Genomic DNA, 18,877 nt, shown 5'->3' on the forward strand with positions numbered 1-18,877 from the left:
GTGCTAGCCAATGCGCCACCTCGCTCGGTCCCATAGGTAAGGGCAGGTGAATCATTCTGCATAACACTTGTTAACATTTCCGTGCGAAAACAATGTGAGCGTTGTTACAACGAATGTTAAGTTACATATGTTTCTGACCGGAGAATACCATCTTAGAAATCAGTGAGGTATTATGGACATATAGGAAACCACATCAACAAAAGCAAAACGAGGATAATGGAATTTACTCGAATTAAGTCGGGTGATGCTGAGGGAATTAGATTAAGAAATGAGACACTTAAAGTAGCAAAGGAGTTTTGCTATTTAGGGAGCAAAATAACTGATGATGGTCGAAGTAGAGAGGATATAAAATGTTGACTGGCAATGGCAAGGAAAGCGTTTCTGAAGAAGAAAAATTTGTTAAACATCGAGTATAGATTTAAATGTCAGGAAGTCGTTTCTGAAAGTATTTGTAAGGAGTGTAGCCATGTATGGAAGTGAAACGTGGACGATAAATAGCTTAGACAAGAGGAGAATAGAAACTTTCGAAATGTGGTGCTACAGAAGAATGCTGAAGATTAGATGGGTAGATTACACAACTAATGAGGAGGCATTGAATAGAATTGGGGAGAAGAGGAGCGTGTGGCACAACTTGACAAGAAGAAGGGATCGGTTGGTAGGACATGTTTTGAGACATCGAGGGATCACCAATTTAGTATTGGAGGGCAGCGTGCAGGGTAAAAATCGTAGAGGGAGACCAAGAGATGAATACACTAAGCAGTTTCAGAAGGATGTAGGCTGCAGTAGGTACTGGGAGATGAAGAAGCTTGCATAGGATAGAGTAGCATGCAGAGCTTCATCAAACCAGTCTCAGGACTGAAGACCACAACAACAACAGGAAACCACCTCAAACTGCAGGTATGTGAGCAGGAATTCTATGTTCTGAATCGCAGGCTTGGAGAGGCTGTATGTTTTCACAACCAGCCAAACAAAACAACGAATTTTTTTTCAGGTTTTTATTTATAATGACGTGAATTCATAATAAATATTTTCATGACAGGCGTGAGGGTACATGTGACTCCCAGCTTAACCGTGGTAGTAGGCGGGGGCGTGGTAGGCGGGGGCGGCGGCGTAGGCGACGGGGGCGGCGACGTGTGCGATGGCGTCGTTGCTGACGCGGACGTCAGACTTGGTGACGCTGGAGTAGGGCGTGTCGATGGTCTTGGTGTAGGTGGACACCTGTCCCAGGTTGCCGAAGCTCCTCAGGATGTTGGAGCTCTGCGACGTGAGGGCAGCAGGTGCGTAGGCAGCGGGGGCGGCGTAGGCCACGGCGGGGGCGGCGTAGGAGACGGCGGGGGCGGCGTAGGAGACGGCGGGGGCGGACAGGTAGCCGGCGCGGGCCACGGCCAGCACGGCGGCGAGGACGAACAGCTGTAAAGTGCAGCGGTGACGGTTACAGTTGTGTCTGAGGGCTGATTGCTACTGTGCTATACATCTGGTCCACTTGCTCCCGCAGCATTAATTACTGGGTGGGCAAAATATAACTGGCCCAGAAAATAATTCATGCAACTTAAGATAGGCAAGCCAAGTGCATACCTTAACAGCTATGAACACTTGTTCTTCCTCGCCACAGTGAAACACATCCTTTCTACTGAACAAGTGCTCATAGCTCTTAAGGTACTCGCTTTAGAACCCATGTTTACTATACACCTGTTGTTGCCACACCACCTACTCCCAATATATAAGAAACAAAGAGCTTGCAGTAGAAGAGATTTGTTTCACAGTAATGCTGTTGAAAAAGTGCTCATAGTTCCTACGGTACACAGTTTAGAGCCCATTTTTACTAGACTTTCTTGCTCCAAATGATGGTTCCTGTCATATCCCTGAGTACTAAGCATTCCTCCTGGGAATGTACGAGGGATATTTGAAACGTGAGGTCCGATCGGGCGCGAAATGGAGAGCACTGTGAAAATCCGTAGAAGCTTTGCACAGATGTGCTGACCAGTGTCTCTAGAATGCCCGTCCATAGTGTCATGTCGCTTTTTTCAATTCTGAGAGCACAGTGAGCATGGAAATATGCCTAGAAAATAATGTCTCCCGCGAGGTATCGGTGCCTGCCGTGAGATTTCTCCCGCTTCATGCAACCCTCATAACGTAACTCTCACGCATTTCCTTCTTCATGACAATTCTCGACAGCTCACTGCAGGGGCAAAGAAGATGCTCCTGGAGCTTTTCTGATGGGAAGTCTTTCATCGTCCACCATTCAGCCCGGGCGTGGCTTCCTCTGAAATTCAAATGCCTCTGAGCACTATGGGACTTAACAACTGAGGTCATCAGTCCCCTAGAACTTAGAACTACTTAAGCCTAACTAACCCAAGGATATCACACACATCCATGCCCGAGGCAGGATTCGAACCTGCGACCGTAGCGGTCGCGCGTTTCCAGACGGCTCCCTCTGATGTTCGGTCTCTGCTTACATGAACGCTATGAAGACAACACTTTGGCACAGACGAGCTGCAAAACAGCATAGAGAATTGCCGGAAAGCACAGGCGGCTGCCTTTTACGGCGAGGATACTGGAAAGTTGGAACAACGCTACGAAAAATATCTAAGTTGGAGCGGCGACTATACAGACAGTAGCAGGAAGGTGTAGCTAACAAATAAGTAAAACATTTTTGATTTTCACAATGGTTTCCATTTCGCGACCGATCGGACGAATAGTCCTCGTAACATATTTTGTAATGATGGATATGTGATATACAATAATTTAGACTAATGAAGTCTGTCATATGGCGTTAACTGTCGAAACTATTTGCAGATAATGAAGGTTTTGGCTGCTGTAAGTGATAAAAATGTGTCCCAAAATTCCAATAACATTTTAAAATGCCTTAATCCACGGAATAATGTAGATACGGAGGTAAAAATTGACACTAGTGTCAGAAATAACGTGGTGTTTTATTGAAACCAAAAACGAGTGCAAAAACTGGCCAACAACTGGAGTTTGACAGGAACACGTCGGTGTCGCAGAATGAGAATCGTGTATAAAACGAACTGTCAATGAGGGAGGGAGTCAGATCATCCCTAGTCCGGTTACTAAACACCTGCTGGAAGGTACGTCTTTTAAACAGGATTGCGCTACACCCCATATTGCTATATGTGTGAAAGGTCACTTGTGCACCTCGTTTGGTGAGGATCGCATGCCGAGCCACCACTTCGTCGCTCTTGCCCTCCCAGACCACAATCAGTATAATTATTGATTATGGGCTTAACTGAAATTGCAAGCCGGCCGAAGTGGCCGTGCGGTTAAAGGCGCTGCAGTCTGGAACCGCAAGACCGCTACGGTCGCAGGTTCGAATCCTGCCTCGGGCATGGATGTTTGTGATGTCCTTAGGTTAGTTAGGTTTAACTAGTTCTAAGTTCTAGGGGACTAATGACCTCAGCAGTTGAGTCCCATAGTGCTCAGAGCCATTTGAACCATTTTTTTGAAATTGCAAGTCTACCGCGATCGTCCAACCTCATCAGGGATGCTAAAAGGCAACCTAGGATGGCAATGTCTCACCGTACCTGCTGATATGTTGTACAGCGCTGCTGATAACATTGTCTCTCGACTAAAGGTGCTGATGGTGACCTACATACTGAGCATTTTTTATAAAGAAAAACCAATTGTTATGCTAATTATTACTTATGTATCATATGAAGCGTCAACTGCTGTTCATTTTGTTTTTTGGGTTCAATAAAGCCCCATGAAATTTCAAGCATGTATGTTAATTTTTACAACTTTACCTACATTATTCCGTGAACTATTGAATTTTCAAATATTAACGGGCTTTTGGGTCACCCTGCACAAAAAGTTTGCCTAAAATGGTGTATGAAGAGTAGTGGTCAATACAAATGGATTGGATCCTTCTTCTAAAAGTCGGAAGACAAGTTTGTGTAAACATTGTGATACTGCAATAACGGCCACAGGACTCTTACGGAAAAACAAAGAGTGCATCTCACATTGAGTTCTGTTCCTTGCTTTAATATGAAAATCGTTCCGTATACAACAAATCTTTATCGCGTTTTCTCTTATCTCTTAGCGTCACTCATAGATTTCTTTCTTTGGAAACAAACTCAAGCAGTTTTGTAGACCAGCAATCAGCGCCCTTTGTCAGGACATAATATGCTTATCCAAGGCAGTTTCTTATGTTGTCTGCGATAGTTGAGATGATGTACGTCTCATATATCTCACGATTATATCGAATCTCCTGTTTTTTTAGTATCTATATCTTGTACTGAATCGAATGTTTGTCTTAAGACTGTTCTCTCCTGAAACAGGTGATTACGAAACGGTTATTTTTTTTATACCCCATCGCTCAGTTTCATATGGAGTGGACCCATTTCCCAACATTTCATTCCTGCTAATGCAGAAATGTACTTTCTATGTTTCACTTAAAAGACGTTGTCGTTTCAGTAACTTCACAGTTAATTGAATCAGTCTCCTAGAGATATGGGATTTTAGAGACTGCGTAAATTGCTTACTTAAGCGAAGTAATGCCGATTCCTTCCTTTGATCATCGACTTGATCTCCATCTCTTCTCTGTTAAAACTTGCATCCAGTGACTTGAAAGCTCTCTTTCCAAGTGCATAGTCTGAAGTGGACCTCTTTCACAGACTTGACTTCTCCTAATGACGAGATAGGCCCCATTAAAAGAAATTGTAGTTTCCTTGACTTCTCCCTTTCTCTCGTATATGAGAAAACTGGAAATGTTTAGATTACGAGCTCCGATGCTGTCATTTACAGAAGTGGTAACCTTCACTATAGATGGTATGCACAATTTACACGCAGCATGTGTGGACATGAGCAACTAACCACACAATATTTCAAGCTTCATACCATCATACATTCTCGATTAACACCCTGACTTGCATTGTGATCATTTGTTAAGACCTCACGCAAAGTCAAAGAGCCTTCTAGGTGAGAACTACAAAACGTTTGTCACACGCCATATTTCCTAATACGTTGGATGTTCATACCACTGACGTGCTGAATGCTTGAAGACTTTTTTGGACATTTAAATCCGCCTGCTCGACCACACCCTATTGCAGTCAGCGCACAGACATACCTGAGCCCACTTCTTGGCCTTCGCGCTAACTAGCTTTCAACACATAGGACTTTGTTCTGTGGAATTACGGAGTTACAATTTGATACGTTACGCAACACTTGCAAATTATGAATGATCTTTTCTAGTACGAGTTCTGGCATCGTCTGCTCTCTATCCCAGCTCTATGCGAGCGTATTCCAACATTACTGTGACACTGAACTAAAGTATATATTCAGCGGGCAGGTGATCACTTTCCAAAGTTTGAGGAGCTCTGGAGCATCGTGAATCATACTTAACATACAGCAAATGACAATTATAGGGAACAGTTGCTTCAACTATTGCGTGTGACAGCCTTACCACTCGTATGACAAATATTTTGGGACCAATATTGATCTGATTATTAAAGGTTGACTGTTATCCCATCCGCCAACTTACATAAATGTTCATAGATGGTGTTAAGTCTGTGCTAAGTTCTGTCTTTCTGCGAGTCTTTCAAAATTACGTACCCTGTCAAATGACTCTTTCCTCTGTTCTGGCCATCATCAAAACCAAAAGGTGAAAGCAAGCGAAAGTTAATAGCGACATGTAATGCTTTTCGTTGCTCATTACCTGTCGCTAATCATCTTTTGGTGCTTTCATTTTATGGTTTTGATGTTGGCCACAGTAGACCGATGCCGTTTGTGCCAAAAGAAAATAAAGTGTTAAAAATTTTGTATAGCACGTTATGCGACGACGAAATGTCATTCTTTGTAGGTTTCTCTCTCAGTGGTTCACGAAAACTGCGTTTAACATCAATGTGGATAGCCTGTGAGGGCCTAACACCTATTTTCTGAATGTCTTAACCACTGCCCCATCTCGCACTGTGAAATACGAAAAATTTGTGATTAAGTGAGCTTTGAATTCTACAATGACACTGGCCACTTTATTGTATATTAATGACTTGGGCTCAAATAACGTACATAGTCAAACACTTGTTGACGTTGAAGATTCAATTTTTTGTTTTTGTGTCTCTCAGTTGGATAGAGAATGAAAATTTTCTACCATACTGTAAGATTTCAACCAGAGGAAACAGGTGGTGCTGTGTAGTTTTTGTGTTCGTTGTTATTATAACTTGTCCTTGTGCTCTACAATGCCTGGACTATTTCTACAAGATGCAGATTGTTACTGGCGGTTTTACTCACTCCAGAACAATTTTGTAACAATCTTGTTTGGAACTGAGATTGGTGCTTAACCTGCCGTCAATAGAATGGTCACCATTGACCATTAATCTGTAGGCATGGAGGAAAGATCCGGCCGTGGTCTGAGGGATAAAACTGTTTCGCCATGCGTCTAATGTCATTTTCGATATTTCTTCGAAACTTTCAGAATATGTGTGGATACTCCCTTAAATAGGCTAGGATCACTTGCTTCCACCATTTATTCTCAGCTGAGATTGTCTGTTATCCCCACGGGTTATGTCAGAAACGAAATGTAAAATCTGAGCTTTCGTTGCTTTCTATTCGTGCTGATTGATGCTAAAACTCAGAATTATGACTTTCTCTACAAAATAATTCAACCTGACCGTGGTCCAATTAAAATTTCTAGTAGAACGTTAAGATAATTTATCAACATTAGGCCCAGAAGTAGGCAGTGGAATAGAGAAAATGTTCTTTGCGACGGACAGTGTTTAACATTTAAAATTAGCTTAACGAATTTTAAACAGATAACGGGAGAACAATGAACGTAGTTTGCGTTCCAATATTCAAGCAACCATGAACTACGATCCTCTTTTGAATAAATGTACATGGTTTATGAAGCTGTGACAAACTGCTGATTACGTAACTCTGCACGTAACATAAACAGCTTCAAATTCAGGTACTGCTAGATCACGTAGACAGAACCGGTTCAGTACGTTATTTCTACCTACTCTGTGGTTAGACGGCTCAAACAGCCAGGCGTTTACGTAGTGACTGGTAGATGGTTCGTTTCCAACTTGAGTGGGTTCGCACTGAAACGGTTTAACTCGCAATAGACTTTTCTGTAGATACACAGCGCGTTTCACCCATCTTCTGGCTTTTTCATGGCTAATGACCTATGCAAGTCTAGAAGTGTTGAATGATGTCACAATCAAAAATTAGATAAGTAATTTATGCTGCTTCGATTCGAGTACGACTACCGAAAGTGGAAGGCGACATAACTTTTTACACAACGACATCGTTTTACAACAAACGAGAGGCGTCATTTCCAGCGATGAGGCCCTAGTCCTTTGTATGAGCAAACTACGTTTTCTGATACTTTTCATCTGGTTGCAGAAAGTTTGCTGTTCTGAGCCACACCAGTGCTTTCGTCTTTGGCAAACGATGCACGGGACATCTGAGGCTCCACATAGCATTTTACTTGCGAACCTACCGACACTAAATTCTCTACAGCTTGTCTTTTACGTAAGCATCTATACTTTACGCACCGCTATCTAGTTTGTATCAGGGGGAACTTCTTATTGTGCAACACACTAACATCCTTCCCCTTCAATTCGCTGATGAAGCGTGGGGAGCATGAGTGCTCGAACACATACGCCCAAAATATTACTAGTCTAGTCCTATCGTTTCGATTTTTACGGTATTAATACGTAGGGCAGTGAACAAATATTCATAGTTTCCAATCAGAAATACGATAGGCGGTACTTTCTAAGGTTGATCTTGTAATACAGAGTACATGGTTTTTAGTCTAGGGCGTGTTATGCGACATTTTTCAGCATTTCTGCCAAAGTATCTCTCCAGTCAAATGAGTCTGTGGCCCATCACTGCAGCGTAATTTACACGCTTTTGAACTCTTCCGTTAGGCTCACCACATACGAATCCATTACACTTGAACAATACTGCGCGACGGACCACACGTGGGTGCTAAGAATTATTTATATCGTAGACAAATTGCAACTGCCGAGTCTTTCACTTGTATGTCGAAGACGCCATTTACGTCACCGCCGGCCGCTGTGGCCGAGCGGTTCTATGCGCTTCAGTCCAGAACCGCGCGACCGCTACGGTCGCAGGTTCGAATCCTGCCTCTGGCATGGATGTGTGTGACGTCCTTAGGTTAGTTAGGTTTAAGTAGTTCTAACTTCTAGGGGACTGGTGACCTCACATGTTAAGTCCCATAGAGCTCAGAGCCATTTGAACAATTTGTTTTAGGTCACCTGCTATTGCTCTTAGCAGTCGATCCATTTCTTATGTCCACACACTGTTCCTTACAGACTGACATTACTAACTTTGAGTCATTTATCAGGTTATCCAACCCAACCACGTTTTCTACGACTCGTAAAGTATCAGATTTTCGTTTCTGTTCACTCACAGTTAGTTACCTGCCTTTCCATCAACATAGTAATTTTTAAGAATTTACCTGCTATAGCTACAATTTTCCACTGGATTAAGCTTCGTTGTAGTCAACGGCATTATTTGCCAGAAGTCTCGCACTGTAACTGAAGTCTGAGAATGTAATTGATGCTATCCGCTAAGTCACAGATTAGTAATACCATTAATAATGGTCCTAAACCCCACACGTCCGTAGGGAACACCACATATTACTTTTATATCAGAACATGAATTTCCATCCTGAATACAGTATTGCGCCCTACTGCCTACAATTTTCCAAACCAGTAGTGAGCCTAGTTTTATAACCAACAGCAGATGTCGGCGTGGCATTGAATTAGAAGCTTTCAGCAAGAAAGCAGCATAGCAAGACCCCCACTGCATCTTAGGCTATTTTAACACAGACCACGCCAACTGCAAGAATTCTGTAAGACTCTGTAGGGAGTCCAGACATTTCCAGCACTTAGTCCCGTGAGAACACTACACTACATCCACTGTAGGTGCGGTGACAGCATACCTTGAAGGCCATGGCGTTGATGGTAGTCGTCGGCGTGGTGGGCAGTTGACTGTGCCTTGTCGGGGCGCAGGCGGCGTTTATATAGTGGTGCGGGCCAGACAGGGAGAGGGCGCGCCTGGCTACTCGAGGACAGACGGCGACAACCCGATCGGGGGCGACCTGCTTACTGCTCACTGGCCACCGTAGCGTAACGGCCAGAAACTAAACCGTCTGTGTGTGTGTGTGTGTGTGTGTGTGTGTGTGTGTGTGTGCACGCATAGCAACACCACTGCCCTTGGCGAGATTATCTGCGGACCAGGAGCTCACGCATTACATAAGCAATCCATTGTTTCCTCTCTTTATGACACCATTGGTGCCGGCCGTTGTTGCCGAGGGGTTCTAGGCGCTACAGTCTGGAACCGCGCTACCGCTACGGTCGCAGGTTCGAATCCTGCCTCGGGCATGGATGTGTGTGATGTCCTTAGGTTAGTTAGGCTTAAGTAGTTCTAAGTTCTAGCGGACTGATGACCTCAGATGTTAAGTCCCATAGTGCTCAGAGCCATTCGTACCATTTGAATAGCATTGGTACAGGTGGCGCAGTAAATTCGGTTCGATATGAACTTGCTAGTCACCAATTGCTACGCTACTCATCTGGCAACAGGTTGCCGTTTTCAAGGACCTATAGTTGTTGAGCGTTTAGGGCTACTCCAGTGATAGTCCTTGAGCGTTTTAAGTTTACTCCAGTGATATTTTTATTTCCCTAGTTTCATTATTTTTGTCAGTGGATTTTTTTATAAACTGTGAAACTTCCCCTTAGAAAAATTAAGAATGATAGTGCCGTTAAACCTCTTACGATATTTGATAATTGAACATATTCAGACATTTCTCTCTTTACTTATTGTGATCAACAGTAAATTGACACACAATGTTTTTAGCGCAATGCAATCTGACTTTCAATAACCCCACAAAAGAATGGCCCTGACTAACAATAACCTGTACCTTTCATGAATCACTTGCCTCACAAAAATCTTCGTTACTCAAACTAATGCAATACAGCGAGCGCCACTACTGCCAGCTAAATAAAAGATTCTAACTACTGAAGTCACTAACTACTGACAGGCCCAGTTAGCAAATGAAACATTTTGATGGAGAACAAACAATGTATTTACCTTAATAGTGTTCAAAAGTCATTATATATATAATTTCAGTTCATGACATCCAGTCTTACAAATTTCGTTTTTCTGACGGACACACGTCCAGATCGTCCGCTCTCAAAACTCTGCCTTCTCTCTCCCCACATCCACCACTGCCGGCGGCTCCGTCCAACTGCACATCGCTACGCACTGTTCACATCCAACTGCCCAACACGAATAGCGAGTATTCCAACAATGCCAACCAGCCACAGACTGCACACAGCACAGTCAGTGATTTTCATGCAGAGCGCTACGTGGCGTTACCAACATAAAAAACTAAACCGCCTACTTACAACTGTGATGACAGGGCGATTTATGGACTGTATCATCGGCAATTTTCCGCCACACAATACATGGCAAGTTGGCGTTAGTAAAATTTGCAATATTATTAGAATTTGCATATACACTGACGGGGAAAAAAATCGCAACACCAAGAAGGAGTAGTGGAAGATAAACGAAAGTTGGTGGCGTGTTTCTACATCTGAATGAAGATGTCTATTCAAATTTCTCTCCAGTCGCATAACAGGCATTCGTAGCGCCACTATGACAAGGCAAATCGGGTTTGCTTTGAATACACGCTGTAACGTTCCTGAGCGTTACTTGCCAACCGAAGTGGCCGTGCGGTTCTAGGCGCTACAGTCTGGAGCCGAGCGACCGCTACGGTCGCAGGTCCGAATCCTGCCTCTGGCGTGTGTGATGTCCTTAGGTTAGTTAGGTTTAATTAGTTCTAAGTTCTAGGTGACTGATGACCTCAGAAGTTAAGTCGCATAGAGCTCAGAGCCATTTTGAGCGTTACTTACATTTGAGACTGGAATTGGTGAGTTGATGCTTGTCAAGAATGCGATTAAGGCGACAGAGGCCCCATTATTAACACCTCACAGAGTTTGCCCGTGGGTGTTTAATAAGGCTGCGAGAAGCTGAATGTTCGTTCTACGACTCTGCTGAAAGATTTGGCAGCAGTCCGGAAACGAGCTGCTTCTACGGTCGTAGGTTCGAATCCTGCCTCGGGCATGTATGTGTGTGACGTCCTTAGGTTAGTTAGGTTTAAGTAGTTCTAAGTCTAGGGGACTGATGACGTCAGATGTTATGTCCCATAGTGGTTAGAGCCATTGGAATCATTTTTGAACCTGGCAGGAATATACCCACTGTACGTGATTGGTGGCAGTTGTGGTCACGGGAATATACGGTTCTCAAGAAAACCTGGCTCTGGACGACCACATGGCACTACCTACAGGGGAGAATACCGTGTTCATTGTATTGATCTGGCACATCGGACTGCATCTGCAGCAGCAATTTGAGCAGTAGTTGGAACCACAGGGCACAACAAACTCGTACGAACTGGTTACTTCAACGATAGCTTCGAACCAGACGCCCTTTAGCGTGCATCCCACTGGCCCCAAACCACTGCCATTTGCGACAAATCATTTGGCTCTAAGCACTATGGCACTTAACATCTGAGGTCATCAGTCCCCTAGAACTTAGAACTACTTAAACCTAACTAACCTAAGGACATCACAGGCGTCCATGCCCGAGGCAGGATTCGAACCTGCGACCGTAGCAGCCGCGTGGTTACGGACTGGCGCGCCTAGAACCTGTCGGCCATATGGGCGGCCCATTTGCAACATCAGTGGTGTCAAGCGAGGGCTCATTGCTGAGCAGGGGTCTCTCATAATGAAAGATGCTTCTGCCTCGGTGCCAGTGATGGCCGTGTGTTGGTTAGTAGGAGGCCAGTTGCGGGGCCAGCAGCCAAACAGTGTGTGTGTTAGACACACTGGACCTGCACTTGGAGTTATGGTCAGGGGTGCGATTTCGTTGACAGCAGGAGCACTCCCGTGGTTATCCCATGCACCCTTATTGCAAATTTGTGCTGCCATTCGTGAACAGCATTTCAGGGGCTGTTTTCGAACAGATTAGCGCGCGCCCACATAGCGCTGCTGTAACCCGACATGCTCTGCAGAGAGTCGACATGTTGCCTTGACCTACTCGATCACCAGACCGAGCACGGGGTCCCGGGTTAGATTCCCGACGGGGTCAGGAATTTTCACCTGCCTCGAGATGACTGGGTGTTTGTGTTGTCCTCGTAATTTCATCATCATTCATGAAAGTGGCATGAAAGTGGCGATATTGGACTGAGCAAAGGTTGGGAATTCGTACGGGCGCTGATAACCACGCAGTTGAGCGCCCCACAAACCAAACATATTCATCATCAACATCGATCACCAGACCTGTCTCCAGTCGCGCATAAACGGGACATCACTGAACGTCCACAAACAGCATTAACCATCCCTGTAATGATCAACTAAGTGCAACAGCATGGAACTCCCCCGTCCCCATAAACTGACAATCGGAGGCTGTACAGTACAAAATCCATGCACGTTTGCATGCTTGGCTTCGATATTGTGGCCTTTATACTCGTTATTAATGTACCAGCGTTCCACATTTCTACAGGCCTACATTAACCTATAATACTGCAACGTTAATCACACAAATATGTTATCTAGACAACTATATTCCTGAAATTTCTTTACTCTACATTGATTATTTTTTGGCGTTGCGATTTTTTTCCGTCAATGTACTTCATTATCAATATGCGATGCCTTAAAAACGTCTTTTATTACTTACGTTTACAGTTCGTTGCTTGGGGCATGGTGGTGGTGGAAGGAGCAGTCACGTAGAGACGAAAAAACCGTCACGCCGGGTCCTACTGACAACGTATCAGGAAGACCATAATTAGGAAATAACCATCCAGAATTTATTTGCTGTTATTAATAAAGAGAAAGCTTAAGCCCTCGATGATCGAACTCGAGCATAGAACCCGCGAAATTAATGAAAAATGTCTTCGGAACGATACGGCTGTATGCAACTGGCGTTCGAGGTACTTACTACGAAAGCAAAAGTTTGTAATATTCAGTCAGAGTAGCACATCTCAGAGCGGAGTATGAAGGCCAGCGGGGCACAGTAAAACCTGCTGATCAGTAGTTCATACACTAATTTCATTTTTTTTATTTATAGCAAAGTGCGGTCATGGAGGTGCAAACTGTCCGAATTGCGGATTAACCGTGCACAGCTCTGCGATTAACGGAAAAATAAAAAAGAAGGAAGGTCTTGATAATTTATTAACATCTAACATTAGAGCGAATATACTAAAAGAAGAAATTTCTGTTTTTGGGTTTACGGGTGGCTACCTAACTATGCCTATGATCCGTGAGTTGAACAGCTAATATAGGTGCAAGGAAAGAAATTGCGAAAAAACCGTAGGCACAGAAGAAATACTTCAGTTGGCCCATGAAAGAAGCAAGCACAAAACTTTTCAGTGTAATAGATTTAGGAGTGACATAAAATGGAAGTGCAGGGAAGCTAAGCCGACATGGATGCAGGAAAAAGTCAAGAAATGGAAAAAGGACGTCCGATGGACAGACTCAGCACACAGAAAAGTCAAAAGAGCCATGACGAAAGTAAAAGCAAAAACAAGTCAACATTAAGAGTGAAAGAGGAATTCACTGTTGAACGCAGAGGAGAGAGCGAATAGTTGGAAACGGGGCATTACTGGTCAAAAGATGTCTACTAGCATAAAACGTTGGCCTTAATTTGAGGAAAAACTTTCTGAGAATGTTCCTTTGAAGTTCAGTTTTATATGGGAGTGAATCACAGGCTGGCCGGCCGAAGTGGCCGTGCGGTTACAGGCGCTGCAGTCTTGAACCGCAATACCGCTACGGTCGCAGGTTCGAATCCTGCCTCGGGCATGGATGTTTGTGATGTTCTTAGGTTAGTTAGGTTTAACTAGTTCTAAGTTCTAGGGGACTAATGACCTCAGCAGTTGAGTCCCATAGTGCTCAGAGCCATTTGAACCAATCACAGGCTGTGGAGGGAGGGGGAGGGAGATGAGGGGAGGAAGCGGAGGGGAAGCGAATCGAAGAGCTAGAGATTTGTTGCTACAGAAAGACGCTGAAAATTTGGGAAGTGGTAAGAAATGAGGATGTTCTCGTAAACATACGGAAAATAAAGAACAGGGTAATGAGTAACGGGTTAAGAAATCAATGAATGACTTCCATGATACTAGATGGAGATGTAGGGAGTAAAAACTGTAGGTAAAGACCGATATTTCAATATATCCAACATATAATTCGGGACATTGGGTGCAAGTTTTACCCTGAGCTGAAAATGCTCGCACAGGAGAGGAACTCTTGGCGCGCTGCATCAGACTAGGTAGACGACTTCCTTTTCTTCGCAGGGTCAGCGTGGTTATTATCGGACGTGGCATGGTTAGTTTAAGGGGTGGTCAGACACCATTCCTGCCGGCAACTCGTTACCCTCCTGGTCAGAATATGTGTACCCCAACTGTCTGCATGTTGTGTTAGTCATGGGGAAATGAGCGAAAGTTTTCTAAATGTTTGTGTATAGTTTAAATGAGAAGGGATTTGGATACCAGCCCGGTATTCACGTAGTGGGATGTGAGAAACCACCTAAAAACCACGCCCAGGCTGCCGAGCACACCGACCTTCATCGCTAATACGTCAAGCGGATTCCGAGGCCGGCGCTCCTCCCCGTGCTAGAAGCTGCGCTTATGTGCGCGCGGCTATCTGGGAGGGTCAAACGAATGAACTGAATGATAAAAAAATAAAATATGGACGCAGGTACAGTGAAAAAATTATGTCCGGCAGAAGAAAAAAGCGCAGGACGACATTCGCTTCGCCATACTAATGTTTTGGCTCTCTATGAAATTGAGGACTATTGTGAGCAAAAAAGCTGAATGAAAAAGCAGAAAAAAACTGAGCAATAATTTGATGAATGTTAACTGAAAGTAATTCATACGAAATACAACGTGTTTCAAGCGCAATCTTGTAAATAAGTTGTTCGTTTCTGTGTAGTGATGCAGTGGGCTTTTAAATTAGACGTGCGTCATGTTTTGTGAATCCAATAAATAGGAGTGTTCGGTAAAAAAAAAAAAAATGTGTGATTTGGATTATACGCGTTATTCGGTTATCTGTGCAGTCTCGGGTCCACATTAACCCACACTATCGAAAGCTTGAGCTTTCTGTTTATTTCGTGTTTCTTTTAAATATTTTAGTAGTGACAAACCTTTTATAATGTGCTTTTTTTTTATCCACATGTCAATTTGGCGTGATGTCTACCTTAAAATAAACACCTTTCATAACAAAAAGATTTTTTAAGACCTGAAGATGACAGCGAAATCTGTCGAAAGCTGTTGTTTTACATAAAGAAATATTTGTGCGATCCTGGATCGAGAAAGTTTTTAACAAGTAAAACAGATCGCTCCTTCTGTCTTCTCGAAATGAGAAAATTCAATAACACTTCAAAATAAATAATTCTGTTCTAGGCACACACACACACCGCACCACCGCCACTCCCACATAATCCGCGGACCTTGCCGAGGTGCGGTGGCTAGGATGCCTCAACTACATAGGTAACCGGATCTGTGGAGAGGCCAGTCTATGGTCCCTAAAGACGAGCAGCAGATTTTCCAGTAGTTCCACGGGCAACAATCTGGATGATTTACTTTCCTGGAATTGCCGTTGTGCTGCTGCGGACTGATGAAATCTAGGGAAAGCTACTGCAATTACTCATCCTTAGAGTATGTAGCTCTAATGCATAGTTTAATGATGAGGGCATCATCTTGGATAAAATACTCTGATGGTAAAATAGGTCCCAATTCGGAACTTTGGGCGGGAACCACTCGGGAGTATGTGGTCATCAAGAAAAAGAAAATTCACATTCTACGGATCGGAATGTTAGGGAATGTAGGGCCCTCTATCGGGTAGATAGGTTAGAGAATTTGAAGAAGAGAGTAACATAGGTTGACATAAACTGTAGTACGAAATAGTGAAGTGTAGTGGCAGGAAAAAAGGGACTTCTCATCTGTTGAACACAGTGTCATAAATAAAGAATCAGATGGGCGTAATGCAGGAGTAGGTTTAACAATGAAAGAAAAGAACACGAATGAGGGTAAGCTACTACAAACAGCATAGGTATCAATTTATAGTAGCCAAGATAGATACGAAGCCAACACTCACCACAGAAGTACAATTTTGTATGCTAACTACCTTCGCAGATGATGAAGAGATCTCACTGTGCGAGTAATCCTCTAATGTTATCACATTATGCCTTGCACTTCGTTATCCGTACAATTTATTGGTTTCATTTTCTGTCTTTTCACTAGAAAATCGCTCTAGAGCCGAAATCGCGACAGTGAAATAAATGAATAATAAAAACTTACACAAAAATGGCGGCAATGATTTCATTCCAAACGTATATTATGACTGTGGTTACCAACCAATGGAAAACCATAAATTTCAGTGTTAGGCAGTATTTTCTGGGGGTATTTGTACAGAGTGTAGCTTTTTATTGATGTGAAACGTGGATGATAAGCAGTTCAGACACCAAAAGAATAGATGCTTTTGACTTTTGAAATGTGGTGATACGGAAGAATGATAAAGATTAAACTGATAGATAGAATAACAAACGAGAAGTACTGAATATACACTGAAGCGCTAAAGGCATGTGTATTCAAATACAGAGATATGTGAACAGGCAGAATACGGCACTGCGATCGGCAACGTCTATGTCTGGCGAAATTGTTAGATCGGTTACTGCTGCTACAATGGCAGATTGTCAAGATTTAAATGAGTTTCATCGTGGTGTTATAATCGATGAACGAGCAATGGGAAGCAGCATCTCCGAGGTAGCCATGAAGTGTGGATTTTCCCGTAATATTATTTCACGAGTGTACCGTCAGTATTAGGAGTCTGGTAAAACACCAAATCTCTGACATCACTGCGGCCGGAAAAAGATCCTGCAAGAACTGGACCAACGACGACTGAAAGGGATATTTCAACTTGACAGAAGTGCAACCCTTCCGCACATTCCTGCAGATTTCAATGCTGTGCCATCAACAACTGTCAGCGTCCAAACCGTTCAACGAAACATCATAGATATGGGCTTTCAAAGCCGAAAGTCCTTTTATGAACCCTTCATAAATAGACGACACAAAGCTTTACGCATACACTGACATTGGACTATTGATGACTGGAAACATGTCACCTTGTCGCACGAGTCCCGTTTCAAATTGTATCGAGCGGATGGACGTGTACGGGTATGGAGACAGCCTCATGAATCAATGGACCTTGCATGTCAGCAGGGGACTGTTCAAGCTGGCGGAGTCTCTGTAATGGTGTGGGGAGTGTGCAGTTGGAGTGATATGGGACCCCAGATACGTCTAGATACGGCTCTGACAGGTGACACGTACGTAACCATCCTGTCTGATCATTTGCATCCAATCATGTCCATTGTGCATACCGACAGACTAGGGCAATTCCAGCAGGGCAATGCGACACCCCACACATCCAGAATTTTACTCTGGTAATACAGGACAGTTTTTGCATGGAGTCTCTTAATATATGAAACAAATATCGCCAGTGATTCCTAGGACCGAAACGGACGCAGCACTGTTATCGGGTTATGTGGTGTCACCGCCAGACACCACACTTGCTAGGTGGTAACCTTTAAATCGGGCGCGGTCCATTAGTATACGCCGGACCCGCGTGTCGCCACTGTCAGTGATAGCAGACCGAGCGCCACCACACGGCAGGTCTAGAGAGACTTACTAGCACTCGCCCCAGTTGTACAGCCGACTTTGCAAGGAAAGGTTCACTGACAAATACGCTCTCATTTGCCGAGACGTTAGTTCGCATAGCCTTCAGCTACATTTGCTACGACCTAGCAAGGCGCCGTATTCAATTGATAATTAATATTATAAAGCATGTACCGTAACGAGAGATGTTCTACAATTGTGGATTAAAGTTAAGTATTCTACCAGTTACCTCCTGTTTTGCTAGTCTTATTTCTCTGACCTGTTCCAGACCTAACGCCAGTCAGCGTGTAATTAAACGTGTGCATTTCGGCCTCCTCTAGAAAAACAGTGTTGGCTCTTCTGCCAACACTACAGGTTACATGCTACTGCGCTACAGGACGGGCAGTATTTGTATCACTGGAGAAGCTCAAAACATTTTCTGTGAGATGCATCGCATACGTGTCAGACCCCCAGCATGGATCAGTGAAGCCGCTCGGTAATACCTGGGTGTTGCCCAACACCTGTACTGTTCCAGGCAGCTAATGTCTCTACCAGAGTGGTGTATATCTCATTTTTCATGTTTTCACAAGCAAAAGTCTAGAGAGTTTAAGTAGGGGACAGAGCATGCCAGTGCATTGACCAAATGGGATGTTGTGTGGTTAACGTGACTGATCTGTGGTTTACACAGTGAAATACGTTTGTTTTGTCTTCAGAACATGTGCATCGCCGAAGGAGGTTGTGGCAGGGACGCAAGGTATCACATTTTGTGTAACACCTGTGGGATATGTTCGCAGGAACTTTTTGTCTTATTTTGATGCTAGGAACCAATCACCTAATTGTCGTTTCCTGAGATACACTCTATACATAGCTTTCTGCAGTCTTATTTTATTTTTAGTATGTCATAATTAGTTTCCATACTGATCTCACATTCAGAAATACACAGGATGATACCGTGATTCTGTTACAAACTTTCAGGAACGACGGACAAGGGCAAATGTATCAATTTGAGGTACGTGCCCCTGGTCCAGAAACGGCCGTATCAAAATTTATAAGCGAAAATCGTTGTGACACCTCTAACGGCGGACCTCATCTACTGCAAGCTCTTTGCTTTCCATATTTTGGGAGGAGGTAGTACAGACCAAAAGCAAGAAAGAAAATGTCTAGTAAACATGTGCTTTAAAATGCATACCTTAAGTA

The 18,877-nt window shown here is 43.7% G+C and overlaps 1 protein-coding gene across 1 annotated transcript; it reads right to left on the reverse strand.

The window, feature by feature from the left end:
- Positions 1 to 1,065: 1,065 nt before the first annotated feature.
- Positions 1,066 to 8,932, reverse strand: LOC124786580 (cuticle protein 67-like). Its single transcript, XM_047254278.1, has 2 exons — positions 8,921 to 8,932; positions 1,066 to 1,410 (listed from the first exon to the last, which is right to left on the reverse strand). Exons 1-2 carry the CDS (start codon positions 8,930 to 8,932, stop codon positions 1,066 to 1,068), a joined length of 357 nt encoding a protein of 118 aa, XP_047110234.1.
- Positions 8,933 to 18,877: the final 9,945 nt, after the last annotated feature.

The sequence above is a fragment of the Schistocerca piceifrons genome, chromosome 1, assembly GCF_021461385.2.
Source record: "Schistocerca piceifrons isolate TAMUIC-IGC-003096 chromosome 1, iqSchPice1.1, whole genome shotgun sequence".
NCBI lineage: Eukaryota > Metazoa > Arthropoda > Insecta > Orthoptera > Acrididae > Schistocerca > Schistocerca piceifrons.